Raw genomic sequence first — 18,166 nt, forward strand, 5'->3', positions numbered from 1 at the left:
TTTCGACTATTATTATTGTTTTCTTACTTGTCAATGCAGACAAATTTTTTTTTTAGTCAAAGGGATGTAAAGGATTCCGATCTAGTACCCCAAGAAGTATTGATTTATTATGCGAACTTGGAGGATTTTATGATCCCGACAGATTTAGCGAGCACCAGTCATCATTTTGTACACTGGCAATCTTTGGCAGGCGGGGATCGAACTCAAAAAGCTGAATCCGTCGAAAGAAATGTATGTTTATTCAAAGAAAGTACGTTTTTGTGTCTGATTTTGCAATTTAAAATATCGTCTATGTTAATAAATTAGTCTATTTCTGTTTTTGTATGAGATAATCAAGAGAAAAAATACTTAATAATCCGAAAATGAATTGAATGTATACATCTGTACATTAAGGGTTTCAAACTAAAATTCAACTAAAAAAAAACCCAAGCAAAAATATTAAATAAATCTGAGAGATCGCAAGCAAGGTTTATGAAAGTGAAGCCTGGTAAAAATACATCAAATTAAGTTTAAATGCCAAATGAAACCGAAAAGTCATTATCATTTGGTTTTATATTATGCATTTCAATTATTAAAAAGAAAAATATCATTCATTGAAGTAATATTACACTTACTTGGCTATCAGGCACTTCGTCTGGAGGAACATGGTTTAAATTAATAATTTCGTTGCTAACTTGAAGTTGCTCTGGAAAGAGAGATTCATTTTCTTGAACATCTTCATTTTTTGACAATATATCGGACTGATTCCTCTCTACCTAGGTATTGAGAGGAAAGTAAGCTTAAATTAGTTTTTTTCTGGAATGCGATAGAGGATGCATTAACTACACACAAAAAACAGGAGTAAAAGAGCTAATTAGTTTATTTGTTTTATTTAATATATATATATATATATATATATGGGTCATTCTCACAAAAACAGTCATTTTCATGTCCCCAGTATATTTTATGTTTGTTTTACAGCTTACGAAAAAAAAGAAATTCAGGGAAAGTGTCCTTCAGAATGCAAGCTAACAAAAGAATAAAAATAAAATTATCAATTTTTATTTTTTATTTATTTTAGGTAATTAAAATATACCAATATGTCATTCCCTCACTTGTCCCCACTGCTGATTTAAAAAAAGAAAAAAATTGCTTCTGAAATAAATTTTTTTTTTTTACAAATTCGTGTTTTTTATTTCAGAATACTGAAATATAGAATTCAGAAAATCAATTTTAAATTTAATTTCTGATAAAAATATTAACACAGCACTATTTGAAACTTTGTCCCCAGTGTTTCGCGTCATTCCCTCACAACAATGTTCTTATCACCTGCAATCTTCTTAGAATAAAAATATTGTAATAAAAACTTCAGAAGTTAACAATTGGCATCATAGAACAAAATTGCAGTATGTTTCCATCTTCAACTTAAAGAAGCTTTGCTGTGGAATAAATTTGAATGAATCAAACCAGGTAAAATTTTTTACATTTGTCATTCCCTCATTTCATTTTTTAGAGTAAAATAAAATACAACTTCATCGAGAAAGTGGATAATTATATGTTGCTTTCTTGCATGAATATAATTGTATGTGATTGACTTTAGAAATTAATTTGGCCTAGCTGTTATTTTTAAATTTTATTGAATTTGTCATTCCCTCACTAGTGCATAAAGTGAGGGAATGAAGCTGAAGTGAGGGAATGATTCAAGATGAGTATATTAAAAATTTTTTTTTTGTTCAATCGTGCCAGCCAATCTTATTTCCCAAACCTGTAAAAACTATTAAATATATAAGACTAAATTATAATAAATATTAGATATACTTAGTATGTTATCATTTTCAAACTTTAAGTAGATGTAACTTAGATAAAAACATGTATTAAAATAAAATATTCATTCCCTCACTATTAGTGTCATTCCCTCACTTTTTAAATAGTGAAAATAATTAATTTACTTATTAATTAATTTGAAAAATAAATTAAAAAATTAATAAATTAATTTATTAAAATAATTAATTTATTTATTAAATTAATTAATTAATTATTAATTATTATTAATTATTTTTTTATAAATTAATTATTTAAAAAATTAATTAATTTAAATATTAAGTATAATTTATAGGATATATACTTTCTTTATAATGCCATTACATATTTCTATTTTCTATTAATATAAAAAGTTTCAGAATTTTTTATTCACTTTACTTTTTTGGGATTTTATGAACTGAAAAATGACAGTTTTCGTGAGAATGACCTATATATATATATATATATATATATATATATATATACTTATACGTATGTATATTTATATATATATATATATATATATATATATATATATATATATATATATATATATATATATATATATATATATATATATATATATATATATATATATATATATATATATATATATATATACGTATGTATATAGATATATATATATGTACAATTACGTAGCTAATAAAAGAAGCATTTATCGGTTACCCGTGATTTTATAAAATATTTTGCTTATCATGAAAAATATTTTTTTCCCGATTTCGCAAAGATTTAAAATACTTTTTTGAATCACAATTCTCAAAAACTTTTCTTTAATAATTTTATGTATCATTTTTTTTAAATATTCTAATACAAGAGAGATTGCCTTGTTCGAATAGAAGTTCTAAATTTTTGAAGAGAGCTCAAGCACTATAGGGAGATCTACGAATCTACTGAAATATTATACTTTTGAGTAATTAAGTTAAATACTAATACATCTATGTATTTTATAATTTTACTGCGCATACTTTTTTAATAGAATTTTAAATAAAGATATCGTTTCTTTCCACTGCTGCAATTAATATCTAACGTATGACTTCTTTACTTGAAATTAAATTAAAAAAATATACGTTACATATTAATTGCAGCAGTGGAAAAGAAATTAATATTTTCAGTCATAATATAAATTTGACTTTTGTTGATAAAGTTTTTTTCTTAAAATATTTATTTAGATATAGTAGATGGGCACTCTCTGAGAACCTTAATTTATTGTTCTACATACAGGGATGCCAACGGCTCCACTTTCTTCAAAAGTAATAATGTATTGGCTGCGAATTTAATATTAACATACTTGTTGAACAAGGATAATTACGTCTACTTTTTTAAAATTGCCACCACGAGATAACTGTAATAAAGTAGTATTTCATATGATATTTTGAATTTTTTATATGTATAGTGGTGGAAAAATTACTTAAATTGGAAAATATTAAACTAAAAATAACATACATTTCATTACCACTAGAAATTAATTTTTTACAAAGCTGAGTAAGTTGGCATCTTTGTAAATTTAATTTCCGTTTTTTTTTTGTTGCAGAAATAGCTGTTTTGTCACATGTCTAAAATAAAACAAATTTAATAGTGATTGACAAATTTAATTAATTGACAAATTTAATTAAATTAAATTTGTCAATCGCTTTATATTATTCAGTGCATTTCATATTGAATACCCTTATTGTGTATTATTAGAATCTTTTTCATACATGAAGTCAAAAAGTAAAAAAAAAAAAATTTACAAATTCGGAGACACAAATGGAAATGTAATCGATTGAGGAAAAATAACACTATCAAATTCTAACCAATCAATAATGTGCCTGACAAATAACATCAAAACCTGTTTGAATGTTGGAGGACACCGAGAGGAGTTGAAAGAAGATAGTAATTAGAAATATTTCCAAGTTTCACAGGGTACTGGTTTTGATGTTTTTGTTTATTTTCTTTGATAGATTCGGCACGATTTTCCTCACTTAAATATTAATTTGGGCCCTCCAAAGTCTATTCTTTTATTTCCAGCATATTTCATAGGGATTCTAAACATCGATACTTAGGACGACTATTACAGAATCTTTCTGCAAATAAATAATAGTGGACTGTAGTAAATGTATTATCAGTATGTTTATTAATGTACTGTTTTATCGATAAAAATAAAGCAGAATATTTATAAATAAGTACGTGTGTCTGTACAGTACACAAATGCGCAATTCTTAACCAATCCGCACCAAATTTGATGTACATACGTTCGAAAATACGGAGGACCTTTAACTGTCAACTTTAAAACTCCCTCCGGCAACCGATTCTCACGATTAATAGTATGAACGAATTGCTAGCTTGTGTTCGAATAAATAAAAATTATTTTTAACGCGTTTTATTATTTTTTTTGCATTTTTATAAATGATTTGTTTTTGGTTTTCTTTGTTGGATTATTACAAGTAAAATCAACGATAATAATTTCGCGAAGTATGGGCATGGGATAATGAATTCGTATTTAAAAATATATATTTTAAAAGGTATATGAAACCAGGTGTTTTTTATATTGATAATTACGCTTTTAAAACGTGTCTTTATGAACTTAAATAAAAGAAACTCAACTAGAATTTATAGAATAAACTTGAAGTTACCTTTTAAATCAAGGGAAAAGTATGATTAATTCTAAAAATAAGTAAAATGATTCTATATGTTTAGTTAATTTTTCTTTTGTTGAGTGGAATTTTTAACTTATATTATGGTAAATCTAAGAGTATGAAACTGTGATGAAACATAAAGCAAACAACAAAAAATGCAAGTTATGTATTAGCTGCCCGTTAATGTGTAAGTATGGACAGCGAATAATAATAAATAAAAAAAATTATGCTCGAAAAAATTATGCTTAAATTGCATCGGTATATGTCTTTCATTTTTGTGCATAGTTTTGTAGTGATGATCAAGACCGATTTATTGGATTTATTGATTATTTTTTCTTTGTCCTACTCGTTCGAAAAAAGGCGATTTAGCTAGTTTTTAATAAATTAAAGAATTTTAAATGAACCAATTTTAAGTAATCTCAAAGAATAATTTTTATAAGCATTTGCATTATTCTAGAAAAATTATTTAGCGGTGCATTATAATATTTTAAATAGTTATGTAAAAAAAATACATGCAAAAACCGATCAAAAATTTTTAATTAATTCATTGACTATTCTCTTATATTTTAACATTGACAAAATTAGTTACTTTTTTACGCATTGCAAATAACCTATGAAATTGATTCATACAAGATGATTCTCAATGCTCACCTTTAAGATACAATTTCATACTTCTTGTAAAAATAAATACAATACAAATTTTTTTTTAAATATTAATGTTAGATTAAATAATAAGAAACAAAATTGGTTAGTTGAAAGGCATTCAAAATAACTTACTGAGGAATGGCATAGATAAAAAAGATCCCAAGGGAAAGTATCGAAACTCCAGTCATCCACATTGTACAAAAAATCCCACAAGTCAATCACATCCATATTTTAATGTGAATAAATTTTTGTTTTAATTTTTGGAGCAAAATAAGATAATTACTGAAAATATCTCTCAACTTGTTTTTTAGATAAACACAAAATATTGTTTATAATAATGATTTGCAGCTCACATTTCTCAGTAAATACCACAGATTTTGTACCATAGTTGAAATTCAGCACTATAAATCGTTTGATACTGATTATACTTTATCGAAATTCGGTTTAATCAAAAATCGTTTGCAAAGTTAAGTAGTTTTCAAATTTGAATATTCTTCATCACAAATCGTTTGCTAATTTGAATATACTGCATCACAAAATTTGCTTAGAAAATTGAGTAACACATTCGTAGTTACAACATTAGTAGTTCACAAAGTAACACTAAATCAGTAGTTCAGGTCATATTAATTTTCTGTCATTAATAGTTTGAATTTAATGCTTTAGACAGAAATAATGTATGTTGTCTACAGTCGAACATCTTTGTGAATGGTGGTTGAGATAAAATGCTTGAAAAATGCTTGTATTAGTTCTGGCAGCTACATCTGCTTGCCCTTGCGTCAATTCCACAGGAATTAGAAAAGAGAACATTTGGCAGTATAAAACCCTTAAGTTCTGGCATAAATAAATTCACCCTCTTTACGAGCTGACGTTTAAAGTTTACACTTTCGTTTTCTCGCCCTACTGGAATCATCTTATCTTTGTTTTTTTTCTCGAGAAGTACTTGACAGTGAAAGTGTTGGTTCAAAATTTGAATTGCATCCAATCTGCGACCTAAAAATAAGTTCTTTTTTCTTGAAATGTTACTGTAATTTTTTCTTCTCCCCTTCCTGATATAGAAAGTGATTCATTATAATCTCGTCAGGATTCGTTTATAGGTTGTCAGAGACAGTGAAGAAATGCGATTATGACGACACTTTAGCGAATTGCCCTGTCATACTTGGGCAGTAATATATGATTGCTGAAAAAGCTTTAGACGGAAAAATTGATGACAGTTTGCGTTTTCATTTTTTTTTAAACTTGGGGAAAGGTTATTAAGCAAGACTGGATGTAACTTTCAGTTAATTAATCATTTTTATATACTTCAAAATTAACTATTTATAAAGAGAGTGTTATTTAAGGTTTTCCTTTCTTATTTCGAGATCGAAATATCTTATAAAAACCATAAAATCTTTAGTATTCGAAAACAAAATTACATTATTTTTAATAAAATTATTACGAATTTGTTCAAATCAAATATATTTGAAACATGGCCGTTTGTTCGGGACAACTCTAAAATCCTACAGTTTAGCTGAGACTAACAAAACGAAGATAAAAAAAAAAAAATAAAAAATCGAATGACATTAATTTAAGGGAAGAGATGAAAATAACATTAAATTTGTTTCAGAAACATAAAAGACTAAAGAATCACTTGAGTATTATTTTTTTAAAAATTTATTTTTGGAATTAATGGAAAAAACATATTTTTTAATGCATGAAGCGGTCTTTATAAGGACTTACGTCGTTATAAATTCAAACAGTCTAACAAAATATTTGAGAAGCCAAACAATATTGATTTGAAAAATAACCTAAATTCCATTTACGCTTTATCTTTTGTTCTTTGATTAATTTAATTTGCTTTGTTACACAAATGTGAATATTTATATACATAGAAGAAATCGAAGTGCAACTAAGGAATGAATCAGAGCCATTTTTTAATACTTTTTATCAAACAGAAATTAGGCATAGCAAAAAACAAAGAACATCTTTCGCAAAATATATGAGTTGTTAAACTACGACTTGTTGAATCAAACTTGTTCACTGTTATAAAATAATTATGATATTCCTGATTACGTGCAAACACTGATATTTAAAGGCAAACAATTAAAGAAAGTGGTTTGTTTATGTGATTATTTTTAAGACCTTAATGAATAATTAAACATTCAAACCCCAAAATTCTAACACCTGTTTTGCTGATATTTGATTTTAGTAGAATTTATAGTAATATTAGTATCATAAATTAAAATTAGTATGTTATTTAGATATTTTATATGTATTAGAATGATGTATAGAAATCAATATGTTTGAAAAATTGAGCAGCATAAAAAAAAAGTTTTTTGCGGCTTAATGCAGTGGCTCTGAAGATATCGTTTGTCGTTCATTTAATGAAAACTTTTTGAAAACTAGTACATTTGAAGAAAAAGTATTTGAAACTACTACTGATATCTTGAAAAGTATTGATATCTTAATAATTTGTCTAGAATTTTATTCATAAATAGACATGTAATAATTCCTAAATGAATCCGAATAACATGCTAAACAAATCAGAATGAAATGACTAATTTTTTTTTTAAAAACTTAACAGAAATTGAATTTTTATAAAAAAAAGCGGTCAAATATCATTAACTAATCAAACTTTATTAATTCTTTATTAATTAACTATATCCTTAGTCGAAACTGCATTGAAACATTTTGAAAAAATGGAAATTGATTAAAACACGCGTTTACGAAAATCGACATTGCTTAAAGTGCGCATTTGAAAACTGGGCATAGCGCTTAATACGGATTTAAGAAAACGTATTAACATGCACACTGTAAAAAAATGCCAGATCAAATTGAGGCAAAAAGTACCGACGCTGAAGGTGCTGATACTTTTTACCTTAAGATTCATTTTTACAGGAACAAAACCATTTTTACGGAACAAAAAAAATCTGATATACCGTAATTTTTGCAGTAATAATTACCGTAAAATACCTGCATCACTCTAATTAAATAAATATTACTGTAAAAATACGGTATAATATTTTGCAGTAAAAATGGATTTTACGGTAAAAATAGTGCAATAGCATGCACACGACAACAGTGCATGTAAAAGGACATAGCATTTGATCCCACTTTTTAAATAACTGTTATAGCTATTTTTTTAAAAAAAATAGTGAATAAGTGAATAATAATTATTCATAGTGTCTAGAAGAAAAAGGACATAGAATTTGATTCCATTTTTTTAATAGCTCCTATACCTATTTTCTTTAAAAATAGTGAATAATAATTCTTCTTAGCGTCTAGAAGAAAAAAGGATATAGCATTTGATTCCACTTTTTTAATAACTCTTGTAACTATTTTTTTTTAAATAGTGAATAAGTGAATAATAATTTATTCATAGTGTCTAAAAGAAAAAGGGAGATAGCATTTGATTCCACTTTTTTAATAACTCTTATAGCTATTTTTTCAGAAAATAGTGAATAAGTGAATAATAATTATTCATAGTGTCTAGAAGAAAAAGGGACATAGCATTTGATTCCACTTTTTTAATAACTCCAATAGCTATTTTCTTTAAAAATAATGAATAAGTGAATAATATTTATTCATAGTGTCTGAAAGAAAAAAGGACATAGCATTTGATTCCACTTTTTTAATAACTCTTATAACTATTTTTTTTTTAAATAGTGAATAAGTGAATAATAATTTATTCATAGTGTCTAGAAGAAAAAGGGAGATAGCATTTGATTCCACTTTTTTAATAACTCCTATAGCTATTTTTTTTAAAAAAATAATGAATTAGTGAATAATAATTATTCATAGTGTCTGGAAGAAAATAGGCAAAATAACTTTAATTTGACGTTGAAATTTGACATTAAATGATAGTCTATTGATCATTTTAAATTTTAAAATAGCTAATATTTCGGGTTCACTATTTGACATTGAAAAGGCGCATTTTGTGCCATATGCCTACAGTATCAGTAACGCGTATTTTGATTTAGGTGTATTTTTTTGAACCTTCATCCCAAGCCTCTCATGCCCTTAGAAAAAAAAACGAGCATTTTAAGATAAGCCTACTTTTTAAGGAGCATTTATCCGTATACTTCATTTTCATAGCGCTATATTTATTTCTTCGAATACCCATTTCGAGCTATATTCGTTTTCCTAAGCGCAATTTTGAGCTATGATCAAAATAAAAAGTGTACTGACTGCATTAGGTCTTGAACTATTGAAGATATTTTCAGGTTCTCTCATCTAAATATAGAGACAGGATAGTACTTGTAACATTTATACATATTTATAGCCTGTTTATCACGTTATTTCACAAATAAACAGGAAAGAGTGGGGGCATAGAATAAATAACTCTCTACTTCTGCAAATCTGGCAAATTCCATAGTTTAAAAACCACTTTGAAGTTTCGAAAGAGTTTGATAATTGCGTTAGTATTGACGTAAGAGATGCCTCCATTCCACCCACCCCCCAAACGCGCAAGTCACTAAAAAACTTTAACACGGGAAATGAGCCAGCTCTATTTACACTACTTTTGCGCAATGAAAAATTATTTTAAGTTACTGAAATAATGCTTTGAGGTTAAAAAACTTAAGATTAAAAACTTAATCGTTCTTAAATTCAAAAACTTTATGCGAAAATGAATAAACTGCGTTGTTTCTATTGCTTGTTTATTTTAGTCGCAAGTGTTGTTTAAAGATCTGGCGAGATGTTGAATTTTAAAAGTGATCTATTTGAAAACAGAAACAAAGTCACCATGACAAGAAGAAAGGCATAAAGCCAATTAGTCGGAACGAATTTACGCTCAGTTTTATTGCATAAGAAATTTTAAAAATATGTCAATGCTACAAAGACTTGGCTGGAGCTCCCTGAAATACTTTTGTTCATTTTATTGAGGCATTGTTTACTCTTGTATACATTTAGAAATTATAATAATTACCTTATTATAATAATTCATGACATTACGCAATGTTCAAATTATACTATTAGAATCTTTCAATAAATTGTGATTGATTTAATGATTAGAAGGATTAAGAAATTTACTAGTTTTTAAAACCATTACTATCATTAATATTTGAGTACAATTATTTATATACTTTGAATAATATCATTAACAATAAGGAAATAATTAAAATTATCATTGTTAATCATTAGTAAATAAAAATTTGCCAAAAAATTCATGAACACAATTTGTAAGTAGTTCTTATATTTTACACCGTGTTTTACCGTACAAGAATTGTTATTATATTTTTTTTTGTTATCAAAGCAAAGTGACTTGGTTACAGTTTTTTGATTTTAGTTCATTTTACATTTTGTGCAGACATTGTTTACTCTTGTTTAAATTTAGAAATCATAAACTACCTTATTATAATAATTCATGACATTACGCAATGTTCAAATTATACTATTAGAATCTTTCAATAAATTGTGATTGATTTAATGATTAAAAAGATTAAGAAATTTGCTAGTTTTTAAAACCATTACTATTATTAATCTTTGAATACAATTATTTATATACTTTGAATAATATCATTAACAATAAGGAAATAATTAAAATTATCATTGTTAATCATTAGTAAATAAAAATTTGCCCAAAATTCATGAACACAATTTGTAAGTAGTTCGTATATTTCACACCGTGTTTTACCGTACAAGAATTGTTATTATATATTTTTTTGTTATCAAAGCAAAGTGACTTGGTTACAGTTTTTTGATTTTAGTTCATTTTACATTTTGTGCAGACATTGTTTACTCTTGTTTAAATTTAGGAATCTAAATTATATTATTTTGTGATTGTTTACAATGTTCCAAATGATATAAAAAAATCTATTAATCATTTGTGCATGCTTCTGAGAAGTTAAAATAATCACTGTTACAAATTAAAATCAATGCTTTGATTCTTTAAATAAAATATTCATAGTAGTTTAAAGCAATGGTTTCCGATTTTCTCGGCTATGGAACCCTAAATAATCGACCTTCTTCTGAAGGAACCCATATTTGAGTTTAACGAGTATATTAGCCGAAAAAGCTAATTTCACAAGTTATCATCATGCGATATAATTCAAATATCCAGAAATTCGTGTTTACAACATTCTTAATCGCATTATTTACAACTAGAAACAACTTTTTTTACCTTATCTTCCCCGAGTACACAGAAAACTATTTATGTCATACATAGTTTAATGAAATTTTTTGTAATGGTGTGTGGTTTTCCAGGTCAACTAATCCTGGGATTTAACAGGAATGATGCTTTTTCGTTATAGATTTTCGCATATCTTTGTTTAACATATCGCAAGCAAGTACTAACTTTCAAAAATTTTGAATCCCTTCCGAGGAACCTCAGGGCTCCGCGGAACACTTTTCGAGAATTGCTGGTTTAGAGTTTATTTATTTATATAAGTATTATTTGTAGTTTAGAGAAAAACAAATTTTTCTATGACAGATACTACAGTGATAAAATGGCTTCGTACAAAAGTGAGAATGAAAACTTTTGCTTGATACTGAACAAAAGGGAAATATTTATAACATGTGGGTTATCACTTTTTAACCCTAAGTTCTTCCATATTTAGAGTTTGTAACTTTATGATTTTTTGAGAGGAATTTAAATAATTTTAAAATATTTCCTTTTGCTATTATTGTTATTGTTAATTTACGTCGCACTAGAGCTGCACAATGGGCTATTGGCGACGGTCTGGGAAACATCCCGGAGGATGATCCGAAGACATACCATCACAATTTTGATCCTCTGCGGAGGGGATGGCACCCCCGCTTCGGTAGCCCAACGACCTGCTCGCGAAGTCGAGCACTTTACGGTAGCACAGTTTAACGAGGACCAATACCGCACACCCTCGATCCCTATGCAGACTCATTCAAGTGGTCACCCACCCGCTCACTGACCGTAGCCAGAGATGCTTGACTTCGGTGATCTGCTGGGAACCGTGTCTTAACGATCAGTCCACTGCGGGACTATTTCCTTTTGCAAAAGCAAATCAATAAATGTATAAACACATTTTTCCGTTGTAGCGAAGTTTCGAGAAGATTTATAGTTGTAACTGTCGTAGCTAAAAACATTAATCTATGCTTAAAAAGGTAATTTTATTGTGGGAAATAAATATTTTTTTAATTTTATGATGTACCAATTTCATTAGGCTATCGATTGCTCAAATGAGCTTAACAACTTCAACAACATATCTGTAGTTGTTGTTGAATATTCAACTATTTTATACAATATTTGGAAATCAAAACTTACTTCTTCACTGACGGAAAATTCCGACAAGTCACTGACTGCATCATCTTCATCGATGAAGCCAATTTCAATGATTGCAGGCGAGAAAGCGGCTTCTTTGCAACATATCTCTTTCTCAACAAAAGCCGGTTCGCATTCCGTCTAAAAAAAAAACGATAATAGAATTACTATTAGTATTCATAATCGAAACGTAACCATATTGTCAAAGAAAGCATTAATCATATTGATTGCATCCTCCAAAATATTGGCATGTTATTGCATGTGAGAATGAAGGGTAGTGTACTTTTAAACAAAATATTTTTTTCCGCAGTTTTATTTGATTAATCTATAACCTTCATTTGTCAAGTTTTAATCATGTATTTACTGGTCTGTATTTACTGTAATTTACTGAAATCTCGACTTCTAATTGTAACAAAGTAACTGTAAATAAAGTATACAATATTCATAAAAAAGCTAACTGTAATTAACATAAAGGTTTTATTCATGTAAATTACCAGCAATAGAACACTTCATAATGAAATGATACAATTTGAGCAAAGGATTGTTTTCTCCAAAATAGCACTCCGAATAATATCCATTTTGTTTTTACTATTTACAGCATGGGAAATGATGTCTTATACGCAGTGACAATATATGTAATTCATGAAATATTTGAGTATTATTTTGTGGTCTGATGAAAGAAACACTAATGTAAACATTTTATAATGTCCAAAATTGATATTTTGTAATTTTTAATATAAAATATCATGCATCTGCTTAAGAATATTGCAGAGCGTTGATTTATAATATCTCTCAAATCTGATACAATTTTAATGTGGTACTAATTTGAACTATATTATTGTGCTTCTAAAATTTGATTACGCTATGGATGCAATTCAACTTTGAATGGACCCATGACACAATTTAACACCTTATTAAGGTTGCAATAAATTTGTATGATGTAGCTCAGCGTTAAACTGATTTTTCTGAAAGTTTAATTTATTATTTATTTTCGGTTCATAAAAGGAGTCTATTATCTTAAAATTAGACTTTGGGTTGCTGTTGTTACTTGATAACATTTTTAAAACGAACAAGGAGAAAAAATTTCAGCAGAATTACCATATTGCATGGTAAATAGCATTTTTGGCTAAAGAAACCCCCCCCCCCCTATAATTCCGGTTAATAAAGCCATAGTATACAGTATTTAAACCATTGATTATGTAATTTTTCAGTTCGAATGGTAACAATTTATCGGAAACAATTGGCAACGATTTTAAAATTATAGTTCTTATTACCACATATTTATATTTAGTAAAAAATAAAAAAACAAGCAAAAAAGTTAACTTAACCGAATGAATGGTTTTTATGCCATGTTCTAAGGTTCATGATAAATTACCACAGTTACCAAATTTTATCCCATATTATAAAACCATATTTTATTGTTATGTTTAAAAAAATCATTATCAAAGCGCTTCGGTGAAAATCATCGAGCTTTTTGGTGTTCCCATAGAGCCAGGAGCACGGTAAATTTTACCTTTTGAGGTACTAGTTTTGATTTGACTTTTTTTCTCAGTGTAGACATTAGTTGTTCTTGCATTAAATCAAATAATGTTTTCTGTGATATACTGTTTTTAAATTAAAGATAAAATTTTTAGACAGAAAAGTCTCCAATTATAATGAACTGTAATGAGATGAAATGAATTATAATTACTTTACGAAATGACAATTGCGCCTCACTGTTAAATGGTATCTTTGAAATGTTTACAGGTGATTCTACAATGAAAATTTTCCTTAAATTGTAAAAGATTACTTATTTAAATTTTTATTACTCATTCTTCATTATTGCATTGCTCATAATAAAAGTAATGATTAACTTTTTCCCGGGTTATTTCTCTGCTTTATTATTTAACTCACAGAAGCACTTAATTGCTCCTGCGTTTCTTGGTCGGAAATGGGCTTAAAGAATTGTTTGTGTTCCATTCCGCTTTCGTGATTTGCTTCCATTTACGTAATGAGTTGCTTTACTTTAATATTCTTTTAATGTAGGGTGGTGTATTTGAGAGAGAGAGGGCAGGCAGCAGGAAGAATACGATAAAGAATTTTATTTTTATCTCATGATTTTATATAGACTGAATAATAATTACTTTTTCATTTGAATATTTGTGGTTGGAGGCTTGCCAATCATTGATGGGAATAGGTTTCGATTGCTTCACTGGAAAATAGTCTTTAAACGTTTTCGTTTCTTTAAAATCTGTAATCTAATGTTAATGTTTTATGAAAATTATGTAGCTAGTCAAAAAAGATCTGAAATTTTATTTCAAATAAATAGTATCAAACACGGCTGTTATTAATTCATTTTATTAAATTAGATAAAAGTTCTGATTTTTAGTTCAAAATTTAGTTTATACTTATTAGATGTGCTTAACATGGTGTTCTCTTTAAAAAAATTTTTTTTAATCACCTGATATTTTACAAAAACTAATTTTTTTTAAATCTTATAATTGAAACATTTTCATAGTTAATGTTTTATATTGATTAGTTTAAGGTTAAAGGAAACATTTTCCAGTTTTTTTGTTATGAAAATTAAAATTTCTCTATAGGATAAAATTTATCTAACAATGTCAATCGAGCTTTTGGGGAAAGTTTGAGTGCATTGATTTAAATAAAAACTATATTCAACTTTTGTAATAATTATGAATCAGCATGATTTTCCAATTTCGAAAATTTGCATGTGTTTTTTTTTAAAAGAAAAAAGTATGCTAAAGGTGATAACGAAGAACGTAAATACATAAATTATAATGATCATAGGATTCATAATGAGTAAAAAAAGAATGTCAAAGTTAAAGTAAAAACCTCAACCATGTCAATATATCTATTTATGTTTTTTGTTATAGAATTTGTATAAAGGCTAACAATATGGTGGTCACATTGTGAAAAAAACATTTGTTATAAATATAAAAAATCAAGTCTCATTTTTATTTTTATTGAAAATTGACTTGCATGATTGCTTTAAAAGTTTTTCTTTTAAAAGTAAATCACAGAGAAGCTTGATTTTAGTTCAATTATTAGTTCAAAAGCATTTATTAGTTCAAAAAATAAAGAAAAAAATTGAAGAGTCTTATAAAGTTATTTTTGTACACGGCGAAAACAATTATGTTAAAAATTAACGTGCAGTATGGTAGCGACATTTCTTGTCAAAAAAAGAAACCATAATTCTGGTACTAAAAACCAGAATGTATGATATTTAAAGCATTATTTTAATAATATTTTTGTTTATTTGGTGACGGACTACTGGAAATTCCAGTTTTCAAAATTATTGTTCTTATTATTATATATTTAAGGAAAAAAACAAAAAACTGTAAAAGAAATTTAATTCAATAAATGGTTTATATGTTATGTTCTAAGGTAAAATTACTTAATTTTACCACATTTACCAAATTTTATCACATATTATGAAACTATATTTATTGTTAATTATACCAAAATCATCACCAAAGAGTTTCAGTTAAAGCTATCAAATTTTTTGCTGTTCCCATAAAGCCAGAAACACGGTAAATTTTACTATATTCTGATAGTATTGACCATACTTTTTTTTTCTCAGTGAATCGTTTTGCTCCAGGCTCTGTTCACGATTTCCCCCCTTTCCCCCAAGTAATATAAGCAAATTTATTTTACTTTTTGAATGATGATATTAACTAAAACCTCTTAATGAAGATATCGAAAAAAAATTATCAAATCTTATACAGAATTTATTCAATTTTTATTTCAGGTAATTCAATTCAATCAGGTAGTTAAATTTTTAATTCAGGTAATTCATTTTTTAATTTTGACTCTCGCTAACAATGAGAAAGTGTCAAAAAATCTAAAAGGACTACCGAACTAAAAAACAAAAAATCGAAAATAAATCGTTTTAATACCATTTAGCTTAAGCATTACATTAATCAGTTTGAAATTTGTATTATAAGACATAATTAAGTAATGTGTTAGATAACAAATTGTAAATAAATTAAAATGTTAACGCCGATGAAAATAATTTCCAATTCTTTAATTAATAAAATTTGGTTTCAGTTTTGGTAATGGAATTTAATTATTTCTTGTAAAAAAGATTGGGTGAAAATTTGAAAAGTGGTAAATGTAACAAAAATAGATATTTCTTTATTAAAGTTTTGTTTGATTAAGTTATGAAATTCTATTATTCCGAATACAAGTGACAGAAAAACAGAATAAAGAAATGAAAATCGATGAAAATATATGAGTATTGTTTGAAACTCTATAATTCCTATTAAAAGTGATAGGGAGATAAGTTTTAGTGGTGAACAACGATGAAAATAAATGCTTCTTTTTCTATTAAAATTGTATTAAATTTTTGGTAAAGAAATTTTATTTTATATTAAAAAATACTGAATAAAAATTAAATGCAACGAACATTTATGAAAATGGATGCCTCTTATCCTGATATTAAAACTTTGTTTATTTTCTTGTATGGAATTATATAATCTGTACTGTAAAGACATCCGGATTGAATTACGGTGTAGAGAACAGTGACTTTGGGTGTGCATTATCTGTTTCACCGTAATATCCATTTTTACTGTAAATTATTATATCGTAATTTATTTTAAATAATTTTTATTTAATTAGAGTGGTTCAGTGTATTACAGTAAAAATTACGGTATATCAGATTTTTTATTCTGTAACATATTCCGGTAAAAAAGGAATGTTTTGGCAAAAAGCACTGGCACTCTGAGTGTCGGGATTTTTTTAACCGTAATTTGATCCGGAATTTTTACAGTGTATAAAATTACCGAATGACAAAAAATTAGTTTTGGTTTTGGCTAGAATTATTAACTGCAGTGATAGCAATCTAAAGGAAAGAAAAATAGTGTGAATAAATATGAAAATTATTATTATTTTTTCAAAGCTGGTTTGATTACGTTTATGAAAACAAACAGAAAAAATAAAACTGCGGACATTTGTGAAAATGAGTAACCAAGTCGAATGTTTCGATTTAGAGTTATGAACATTATTTATAGTGAAAATGATAAAGGAAAAAAAAAGGAGTTTTTTTTAAAAATTATTTTTTAATCAGTTCAAAACTAATGAACAACTAAGCATTCTAGAAGAATTATTTACCTTTTTCTGACGAATTTCCAAAAATGTAAATAATAAATATATTAATGATTTTAATTATATTATAGTGTTACAAAAGGATAAACAGTGTTCAAAATTGATAAAAAAGTGAATAACCATGTTCAACAGTTATATTTCGGTCCCCAACGACAAGGTCGTTACAACTCCCACCTGCTACAAACACGCTTCAAATAATGAGCAGAGTAAGCTTTATTTACATCACTCATTTACAAAGAGGAGCCAGTGAACTCTATCCCATCTCCGCCCCACCAAGGAAACGAACTGATTTATTTTGAATCAGGTAAAAGTCATTTAAATAGCTTATCTAAGCATTTTTTGATAAAGAACGCTGAAGAATTAAACTGGAATAATGTTTAATATCTCACCTGTCCGTTCTGATCCATGTTTAGACCTCCAAAATCCAATCAACTCAACATAAACAGAAAGCTAGCTTTCCTGCCGACCGCCATCTTCTTTCGGGCTAAAATCGTCTGCTACATCCCTTCACAGAAAGTATCGATCGGGTACTCTACTGAGTCAGTAATCACAACGGTACAGACAGCCCGCCGCCGTACCGCCCCAGCACGCACAGGTGAGTTGAAGAGGGGCAGAGAGGGATTTATTTTATAGGGGGGCGGAGATGTCATTGATTTCAACAGCTGTTGATGGGGGAATGGTAGTGAACAAGGACAATGCTATCTACCCTGACCTTGTTCTTCAAAAACGCGCTATTGTGTCCTTAATTAACCTCCGATATTTGATGGACACTTATTAGAAAGCTAATTTAAAT

General features: G+C 27.4%; 1 protein-coding gene across 2 annotated transcripts in view; it reads right to left on the reverse strand.

Annotated features, from left to right (window-relative positions):
* The window catches only part of LOC107442492 (tyrosine-protein phosphatase non-receptor type 4), a 40,295-nt gene extending 22,382 nt beyond the window's left edge, over positions 1-17,913 (reverse strand). The window contains exons 1-3 of one of the 2 annotated variants that reach the window (XM_016056072.4): positions 17,763-17,913; positions 12,274-12,411; positions 615-755 (exon numbers count right to left, since the gene is read on the reverse strand). In XM_016056072.4, coding sequence (XP_015911558.1) covers positions 615-755; positions 12,274-12,411; positions 17,763-17,780 — 297 coding nt within the window. In that variant the 5' untranslated portion in view covers positions 17,781-17,913. Of the gene's footprint in view, positions 1-614; positions 756-5,192; positions 5,955-12,273; positions 12,412-17,762 lie in introns of those variants that run through there. The other variant, XM_016056073.5, reaches the window with a different exon arrangement.
* Between the last annotated feature and the right edge of the window lie 253 nt (positions 17,914-18,166).

Source organism: Parasteatoda tepidariorum, chromosome 2, assembly GCF_982258835.1.
Source record: "Parasteatoda tepidariorum strain Cologne lab strain chromosome 2, Ptep-v5.0, whole genome shotgun sequence".
Classification (NCBI taxonomy): Eukaryota; Metazoa; Arthropoda; class Arachnida; order Araneae; family Theridiidae; genus Parasteatoda; species Parasteatoda tepidariorum.